General features: G+C 44.7%; 2 protein-coding genes across 2 annotated transcripts in view; one reads left to right on the top strand and one right to left on the bottom strand.

The window, feature by feature from the left end:
• Positions 1-409: 409 nt before the first annotated feature.
• Positions 410-3,347, bottom strand: tma7 (translation machinery associated 7 homolog). The gene is made up of 4 exons (XM_079242375.1): positions 3,218-3,347; positions 2,630-2,685; positions 2,272-2,359; positions 410-904 (listed from the first exon to the last, which is right to left on the bottom strand). Exons 1-4 carry the CDS (start codon positions 3,231-3,233, stop codon positions 870-872), a joined length of 195 nt encoding a protein of 64 aa, XP_079098501.1. The 5' UTR covers positions 3,234-3,347; the 3' UTR covers positions 410-869.
• Positions 3,348-3,358: 11 nt separating this feature from the next.
• ccdc51 (coiled-coil domain containing 51) overlaps positions 3,359-9,731 on the top strand; it is a 7,828-nt gene continuing 1,455 nt past the window's right edge. Inside the window, exons 1-6 of the mRNA XM_079242362.1 lie at positions 3,359-3,476; positions 8,343-8,427; positions 8,519-8,717; positions 8,793-8,930; positions 9,105-9,269; positions 9,394-9,600. Of these exons, the coding sequence (XP_079098488.1) occupies positions 8,423-8,427; positions 8,519-8,717; positions 8,793-8,930; positions 9,105-9,269; positions 9,394-9,600 (714 nt within the window). The 5' untranslated portion in view covers positions 3,359-3,476; positions 8,343-8,422. The remainder of the gene's footprint in view (positions 3,477-8,342; positions 8,428-8,518; positions 8,718-8,792; positions 8,931-9,104; positions 9,270-9,393; positions 9,601-9,731) is intronic.

Below are 9,731 nucleotides of genomic sequence, written 5' to 3'. Positions count from 1 at the left end.
TTATATATATATTATATATATATATTATATATATATATTATATATATATATTATATATATATAAGACATATTTAAACTACTTCCTTTCACTCATTATCAATATCTGATCTTTGTGGAACTATTTGCAACAAAAACATTTGTTTGCCATGAGGTCTAAACATAAAATCATTCTGAAAGACTTGATAAGTTAACCTGGTCATGCTTCTGATTTCAGTCATATCGCCCAGCTCTACTACAGAGAAAGAAAATGGTATGCTTGGGCACAATATAGTCATTAAATATATTGATTTTACAAAGATAACCAAGTTCAATTGGACGTTTAAGCAGGCATTTTACAGCAAAGACCAATAAGTCACCATTTGGATTTCCAACCTCATTTCTTTTCAATGAGCAAAGAAAACAGCAAGGAGTAATTACAAAAAGTCTTTATTAGTTTTTGTCTTTACATCAAAAATCAGAAAAGGAACTTGGGCTAATTTGTGTTTCTGGTGTAATCTTCACATGAAAACAAAACTGCATTGCAGATCAGATGTTTTTTTTTTTTTTTTTTAAATTTTGACCAGATCCATTTTTAAAAGCTGCAAACTGTCATTCCCATGTCAGACTGAAAGACTCGGGTTGGTTGGTACATAACTGAGAAAGTATTACAAAACCTCAAAATAAATGTCATTATGGAACTATGACATGACATGTTATAGATTAATCCTCACTTTAACTCCTTATAATAATCTCTCCTTTCCCACTTCAGTGCTGCAGGAGCTCAGTACCAAGACAGTTTTACAGTCTGACAGGGTTCATGTTTAACAGAGCAAGATATACCGTACAGCAACTCAGGACGAGGGTAAGCAAATGCATTGAGATACAGATTTTTACTTCTTTCCTGATTTCTTGATGCCGCTGCCACCTGGTGTGAAAAAAGAAGAAATTAGTTCAAAATAACCTGTAAACTTTTTAATCAATCTTAAAATAAAACTGGCTGCATCATTTATTCTAAAATGATTAAAAAGATCATTTTAAAAAATTACAAAATTGGTGTGATATCTTATAGACTTTTGAACATGTTGCTATGTGTGAGACTATACAAATGAACCCTTTCCTGTTTCTAGTAATGTGTCCTTAAAATCCTATCTGCTGCATTCCAGCGGTGCTGTAGTTCCACTTAATGTATCTATGTGTAACAAGGACTGAGTAACGAAGGATTAAATACGAGGTAAAATACATTCAAAGTGCATTTTGACAAATGAATATTCACCTGAACTGCTCAAGTTACAGTTCTTTCTTACAACTCCCAATGGATAAGTTGTCCTCTGGCCAGATTAAACTTTCACCAAAAGTCCAGGTTGAAAATATATATTTTTCTTCTTATGAATTGTCTTGTCCATGAAATGTGATATGCTAATAACCTTGGCTTGCCACACATGGAAGCACCTATAGTTTTATGTAAGGTGTCAAAAGCTAAAAATATTGGCATAGTTTCTAAATACCCACATCAAGGCCCACCTGTTGGGTTGTCTGAAATAATATAATCCCTCTCTGTGGAAACATACTAAAAAAATTACTAAAAACTGTCAATGGAAAATGATAATAAGAAACATGGATTACACAGCAGCTACCCTATGAGGGAGGCTGATATAAAACTAGACTCTCGAAATAAAACCATACAAAAAACTGATCTGGGGATCACAAGCTAACTAAAACTGGAGATTCTAAAAACCATCATCAGCACTACAAGTGGAAAAAGTTATGTTATGTCTCAGTCAAGCTCAATAGTAGATTTTTACTTTACTGCAGTGGATCTTCAGCTCTGCCTGCCACATACAAATTTATGTCAGCACTGGAGTGTTACAGACTGTACCTCTCATATGACACATGCAACTGCAACTCTGGCTGTAGTCATGGATACATGTTTTACATACATCTAATAATGTACAACCACAATGTTAAAAAAGACAGTTTAGTTGCACATTATTAGATTTTAATTAATGTAAACATCAATTACATGTGTTAGTTTTGGGTGCAGCAAAAGCTGTGCAGGTACAGATTTGCACTGAATCTTCTGTTTTTATTTACTGCTTTATTTACTGCTCTAAATAAGAATTTGTTCTTAAATCTGCTCTGTTTAGTTAAATAAATGCAAAAAAAAAAAAAAAAAAATCTAGAACAAACAGTTACTTTAACTGCTCATTACAGCATCTAAAAGCACAAATCTTAATTTAAAAAAACAGTCACAGCCACAAAATGTACCAAAACAAATGGTTCTTCTGGTCTTACCAAGAGGTCCTTTTCCTGAAGCTTTGGCCTTTAATGCATCCAGCGCTTTCTGTTCTTCCTTTTGTTTCTGCTTGAAAGCCACATCATCCTGCAGACATAAGTTAGGTTTACAGCCCACTTAATTAACACTTACTCTGATTCTACCTTTGCACAAATGTTTGTGCTTGATAAATCATCACAGTCGGTGGCATTTATGGCCACAATAAACAAAAAAGAAAGTTGGCCATTTTAGTTATCATCAGACGATACTTGAAATCTTCTCAGATGTAAAATTCTTTGGACGATTTGACAAATATTCTGACAAATTTATACATGCACACATGAAAACAATTGTACAGGTAAACAACAGGTCACTTACATCATCCACGTCCTTGTTTTGTTTCTTGGGCGCCTTCAATGGTTTTTTTTTACCTCCTGAAGGGGGGGGGAAAGTCAGATTCAGTTTTAAAGTCCGAGGTAATGAAACTAGCAGATGTTTGTCAATTTCCTCTAGACAGTATTTCGCAATTTATTTCAACACCCAACGTTTAATCGCCTATTATCGATAATCACATCCCTACTATACATGTATTTTTATTTGTCATAAATTATGTATGCTTTAAACATGTGGCGGGACATGCAGCAGGTTTTCATCACTGACAGCACCAAGCAAACAGCTGCAGTATTATATTTTTATGTTTAAATTCTAGACTTCTCAAAGCCAGATAATCAGGATCATCGCTGCATTTTCTGAAAATGCTACGGTTTTCTCTACGTATCCATTTCCAGACTAACAAAAATATTCCAATATTGAAATTTAAAGCGGAGTTTGTTGAAAAGTAAGAGCGTTGACGGGCTAACTAGCTAGCTAGCTAGCTAGTCCACACAGTAAACTACACGGTCTTTTGTTACGTTGTGAAAACCTATCTGTTACGACGGAAGAGTCATAGATAAAACAATATCTTACCTTCTCTACCAGACATTTTCAGAGCAGAATATTATTGTGTTGTGAAGAGAAATACAAGTTTATTTGCAAATGCAGCTGTCTGTATAATCCACGCTGCAGGACCCAAAGAACTATGAACCGGAAACAGAATCTCCATTATGTGCCTGAACAAAATGTCAACAAGCTGCTAGCTGTTTGGACATGAAGATCAGAAGTATTTAGTTTGTAGAAAAAAGCAATTCGAGGGACCTGAATGTTTTGACAACACTGACGAAGACTGGTATGGTGGTGTTATTATTTTATTGTACAAACTGAATCTATCACAGCATTTCTCTGAATTGTATAACAGTGAAAAGTTTCTTACTAGGTAATGTCAGCAGCGTGGAACTAATTAGGCATTAAGCATCTAACCTTGTAATTAAAAGTTAAAATAGCAATAAAATGTATGAAAATAGATGTACCCGTAAGCTTTTTCCTGCTCCAGTCTGTCTGCTAGTTTATTTAATGTAATGTTCAGCATTAAGAATGAGGCATGCTAACAGTTTGCCTGTGATAAAAATGTTAAGTTATCATCAAATTACTCACATTTTCGCCACAGTTTATAAATATTACTGGTTAAATAAAATGTAAAGCCAATATAAAATGTAGACTATTTTAATTTATTTTAAGCAGTCATTAAATCTCTTCTTATAACCTTGAAATGTATAATTCTATCATGTTCCTATTAGTTGTCGGTTCAGATTTTGTAAAGTATTAATATTAATTAATTGCGACAGGTCAGCCTCAGACTGGAAACATTTTATCTTCATAAATGTGCTTTTGTCCCGATTCGATTCGATTCCGATTCCGATATAGCTAATATTTGTAGATTAAAAGCAAAAAATAAAATAAAATAAAATAAATAAATGTATAAAACTTTTTTTTTGTTGCTTTTCTTGATTTCAATTAGGAAAAACCAGACCATCATTCTCCTGCTATAATGCTCAAGATTACAAGTAAAAAGATCAATAAAAACAATAAAAATGACCAAAAATTTTGTTATAATTGTTTATTTGAAAGAAAAAAAAAAGATTTTTTAACATTCACTTCAAAATTGTGAAGCAAAAAAAATCCAGATTTTCACACACACACACACACACACACATATATATGTATGTATATATATATATATATATATATATATATATATATATATATATATATATATATATATATATATATATATATATATATATATATATATAATCATGTTTGCATGGACAATGATGTTCTCATGTCCATACAATCGCTTAGGGTTTGAGCTGTTTTCCATTTGTATGGCAATGCTTGGTAGAGTCTTAGTTTCCTCATCATTTTGGTATTGCCCCATGTTCAGGTGGTTAGTGTGCCAGTGTGTGCAAAGATATTTTGTACTGTTTGCACATAAATAATGCTGCCCCCAGTGCAGGCAAATCTGATCAAGAAGAGGTTAAATAATTAACCCCTCCCTCCCTGAGCCGTCACCTTATCGTGGTGGAGGGGTTTGTGCGTCCCGAAGATCCTAGCAGCTATGTGTTCGGGGGCTTTATGCCCCTGGTAGGGTCACCCATGGCAAACAGGTGTCTAGGGGAGGGACCAGACCAAGCACGGCTCATAGACCCCTATGATGACGACTAACCTGGGCATGAATGTTCCCTTGCCCGGACGCGGGTTACCGGGACCCCCCTCTGGAGCCAGGCCTGGAGGTGGGGTACGAGAGCGAGCGTCTGGTGGCCGGGCCTTCGCCCATGGGGCCTGGTCGGGCTCAGCCCGAAAGGGTTACATGGGCCCCACCTCCCGTGGGCTCACCATCTGCGGGAGGAGCCGTAGGGGTCGGGTGCAATGTGAGCTGGGCGGCAGCAAGGGGCGGGGACCCTGGCGGTCCGATCCCCGGCTGCAGAAGCTGGCTCTAGGGACGTGGAACGTCACCTCTCTGGTGGGGAAGGAGCCTGAGCTTGTGCGCGAGGTTGAGCGGTTCCGACTAGATATAGTTGGACTCACCTCGACGCATGGCTTGGGCTCTGGAACCAGTACCCTCGAGAGGGGCTGGACCTTCTTCCACTCTGGAGTTGCTCATGGTGAGAGGCGCCGAGCAGGTGTGGGCATTCTCATCAGCCCCCAGCTTGGTGCCTGCACGTTGGGGTTTACCCCGGTGGATGAAAGGGTAGTTTCCCTCCGCCTCCGGGTGGGGGGACGGGTCCTGACTGTTGTCTGTGCTTATGCACCGAACAGCAGTTCAGAGTACCCACCCTTTCTGGAGTCCTTGGAGGGAGTGCTGGAGGGTGCTCCTTCTGGGGACTCCATTGTTCTGCTGGGGGACTTCAATGCTCACGTGGGCAATGACAGTGAGACCTGGAGGGGAGTGATTGGGAGGCATGGTCCCCCCCCTCTGAACCCAAATGGTGTTTTGTTATTGGACTTCTGTGCTTGTCATGGATTGTCTATAACGAACACCATGTTCCAGCATAAGAGTGTCCATATGTACACCTGGCATCAGGATTCCCTGGGCCGCAGTTCAATGATCGACTTTGTAGTCGTATCGTCGGACCTGCGGCCACATGCCTTGGACACTCGGGTGAAGAGGGGGGCGGAGCTGTCAACTGATCACCACCTGGTGGTGAGTTGGCTCAGATGGTGGGGGAGGAAGCCGGTCAGAGCTGGCAGGCCCAAACGTGTTGTGAGGGTCTGCTGGGAATGTCTGGCTGAGTCCCCTGTCAGAGCGAGCTTCAACTCCCACCTTCAGCAGAGCTTCGAACATGTCCCAAGTGAGGCGGGGGACATTGAGTCCGAATGGGCTGTGTTCCGTGCCTCTATTGCTGAGGCGGCCGGCCGGAGCTGTGGCTGTAAGGTAGTTGGTGCCTGTCGTGGCGGTAATCCCAGGACTCGTTGGTGGACACCAGCAGTGAGGGATGCCGTCAAGCTGAAGAAGGAGTCCTATCGAGCCTTCTTGGCCTGTGGGACTCTGGAGGCAGCTGATGGGTACCGGCGGGCTAAGCGGCATGTGGCTTCGGCTGTTGCCGAGGCAAAAATTCGGGCATGGGAGGAGTTCGGCGAGGCCATGGAGAAAGACTTCCGGACGGCTTCGAGGAGATTCTGGTCCACCATCCGGCGGCTCAGGAGGGGGAAGCAGTGCTCCATCAATACTGTGTACAGTGGAGGTGGGGAGCTGCTGACCTCAACTCGGGACGTTGTGGGTCGGTGGAGGGAATACTTCGAAGACCTCCTCAATCCTACCAACACGTCTTCCCCTGAGGGAGCAGAGCTGGTGGACTCAGGGGTGGACTCTCCTATCTCTGGGGCTGAAGTCGCTGAGGTGGTCAAAAAGCTCCTTGGCGGCAAGGCCCCGGGGGTGGATGAGATCCGCCCGGAGTTCCTTAAGGCTCTGGATGCTGTGGGGCTGTCCTGGCTGACACGCCTCTGCAGCATCGCGTGGACATCGGGGGCAGTACCGCTGGATTGGCAGACTGGGGTGGTGGTCCCCCTTTTTAAGAAGGGGGACCGGAGGGTGTGTTCCAATTACAGGGGAATCACACTCCTCAGCCTCCCTGGTAAGGTCTATTCAGGGGTCCTGGAGAGGAGGGTCCGCCGGATAGTCGAATCCCGGATTGAGGAGGAGCAGTGTGGTTTTCGTCCTGGTCGCGGAACAGTGGACCAGCTCTATACCCTCTCTGGGGTCCTGGGGGGGGGCATGGGAGTTTGCCCAACCAGTCTACATGTGCTTTGTGGACCAGGAGAAGGCATTCGACCGTGTCCCCCGGGGGCTCCTGTGGGGGGTACTCCGGGAGTATGGGGTACCGGACCCCCTTGTACGAGCTGTCCGGTCCCTGTACGACAGGTGTCAGAGCTTGGTCCGCATTGCCGGTAGTAAGTCGGATCCGTTTCCGGTGAGGGTTGGACTCCGCCAAGGCTGCCCTTTATCACCGATTCTCATAACTTATATGGACAGAATTTCTAGGCGCAGCCGAGGTGTTGAGGGGATCCGACTTGGTGGCCTCAGGATTGGGTCCCTGCTTTTTGCGGATGACGTGGTCCTGTTGGCTTTATCTGGTCGTGATCTCCAGCTCTCGCTTGAGCGATTCGCGGCTGGGATGAGAATCAGCACCTCAAAATCTGAGACCATGGTCCTCAGCCGGAATAGGGTGGATTGCCCTCTCCAGGTCGGGGGTCAGGTCCTGCCTCAAGTGGAGGAGTTTAAATATCTCGGGGTCTTGTTCACGAGTGAGGGAAGGATGGAGCGCGAGATCAACAGACGGATCGGTGCGGCGTCTGCAGTAATGCGGACTCTGCGCCGGTCTGTCGTGGTGAAGAAGGAGCTGAGCCAGAAGGTGAAGCTCTCGATTTACCAGTCAATCTACGTTCCTACCCTCACCTATGGTCATGAGCTGTGGGTTGTGACCGAAAGAATGAGATCTCGTATACAGGCAGCTGAAATGAGTTTCCTCCGCAGGGTGGCCGGGCTCTCCCTTAGAGATAGGGTGAGGAGCTCGGTCATCCGGGAGGGGCTCAGAGTAGAGCCGCTGCTTCTTCGCATCGAGAGGAACCAGTTGAGGTGGCTCGGGCATCTGGTCAGGATGCCTCCTGGACGCCTCCCTGGTGAGGTGTTCCAGGCACGTCCCTCTGGGAGGAGACCCCGGGGAAGACCCAGGACACGCTGGAGGGATTACATCTCTCGGCTGGCCTGGGAACGCCTCGGGATCCCCCCCGCAGAGTTGGCAAATGTGGCTGGGGAGAGGGAAGTCTGGGCTTCCCTGCTTAGGCTGCTGCCCCCGCGACCCGACCCCGGATAAGTGGCAGAAGATGGATGGATGGATGGAAATAATTAATTTATTCAAATTTTTTTTAAAAATCAAACATAGTCTGAAAATTTTGGCCCATCACTTACACAGAAGTTCCCACAATTAAATTCAGGTTGTAGAAGTTTTCTTTCGCCTTTCTGTCCAACTTGCCTAGACTGGAGACACTACTTTTATTTGTACACAGTCTGATCTGTCTTGAGCATGAGCCTTTTGTAGGCCTTTTTTGTAACACCAATAAGTCTGCCTTCCTTTAATGCAGAACCATGTAGGACAGCGTCTTCGGGTAATGCATCAGAAAACAAACATCACAATTTTTGTTATTTTTCTCACAGTTGCCTGTTCCAGAGTCAGCCTTGTAGCTGCAGTGACAGTGACTAGTTTGAGCTCCCACTCTTCACTGCTGCCCTTCTCAATGAGGTGTGTCTGCACAGTGTTGTCATATAAAAGGTGCACTTGGTTGTATTTTAAATCCTGATGCTGATGAATAATCACATTTTTCCTGGATCAGGTACAGAGGAGCTCAGATCTGTGTCTGGGCTCGTGGCTCATGTTGTCTATCCCGCCATTGCGTGCCGGGCATTGTCCCTCAAGTCCGCACCTACAGTGTTCAACATCAGTCTGGACCTCCCCCACCCACTAAGTCCTCCTCTCCGGAGCAAAAAGGTGGTGCTGAAGTGGTGAAGGAGCGCACCCTGACTGCTTTACAGGTTTAGAAAAACTATAATTCACATCTCCCAGGCAACATCTCAGAACTCAGCCTTCTTTTTGTGTATTTCCTCCAGCATGCAGGTGACATGGGACGTCAGTGGGGTCAGAGGTCAGCTCAGACAGCCACTGCCACTGTCAACTACTGGTGGGAGAGGTATGAGGAGTTTGTGGGACTCAACGAGGTCCGTGAGGCTCAGACAAAAGTCACTGAGGTCAGCAGAGAGTAAGACTCTTTGATTCCAAGTTAATTTACATTGATGCCCTGAACAAACAAAAACAACAGCTCTGACAACTAAAATCCTTCATTAACACTTTCTAAGGATTAATTATGTGTCTTTTATCCTAAAAGCATTAACAAGGGATTGCTGTGTCATGGTTAACTTCAGGCTGAAGCGGCGTTCATGGTGGCCAGAGGGATTGTGCGAGAGGCACATGAAAGCCTGGAAGCCTTGCAGGGTCGTCTGAAGGAGGTCAGAGACCGGCTAGACAGGGTCTCCAGGGAGGAGGCTCACTATCTGGAGCTAGCCACCCAGGAGCACAAATTGCTGCAGGTTAGATGAGGCACTTCCTGGTACAAGTGAGATCTGTTTAAAAGGTGTCCCAGTACGTGAAGCACATCCGTTGATTGAAGGGAATTCTTAAGGAAGCCATCGTCCCGGTTTCTCTCGGCCGCAGGAGGAGCGTCGTCTCCGGACCGCGTACGAGAATGCAGAGGGTTCCGAGAGGGAGAAGTTCGCCTTGTTTTCAGCAGCCGTCAGGGAGAGCCACGATAAGGAGAGGACGAGAGCGGAGCGCACCAAGAACTGGTCCATCATTGGTTCAGTGCTCGGTGCCTTGATCGGAGTCATGGGATCAACATATGTCAACCGTGTTCGCCTTCAGGTGAGGAGAAGCTGCTGCACCACTGCAGGTTGAATTAAACCATTAAAGCAATCTGGCAGGTCAGTGTGACACATTTCCCTTCGTGCTCTGTCACTCAGAATCAGCTGCTCTCCTTTGTGGTGCGGCCTCAT

This window comes from Telmatherina bonti, assembly GCF_933228915.1.
Source record: "Telmatherina bonti genome assembly, chromosome: 6".
NCBI classification, from domain to species: Eukaryota; Metazoa; Chordata; class Actinopteri; order Atheriniformes; family Telmatherinidae; genus Telmatherina; species Telmatherina bonti.
Note: the sequence above shows the minus strand (reverse complement) of the source record. Positions and strands in the feature narration are given on the sequence as shown.

Bases quoted from the DNA above. Each gene is read 5' to 3' on its own strand.
- tma7 (XM_079242375.1), bottom strand. The intron at 2,360-2,629 runs GTAAGTGACCTG...TTATGTCTGCAG, and splicing joins AAAACAAGGACGTGGATGAT to GATGATGTGGCTTTCAAGCA. The intron at 905-2,271 runs GTAAGACCAGAA...TTTTCACACCAG, and splicing joins TTCAGGAAAAGGACCTCTTG to GTGGCAGCGGCATCAAGAAA.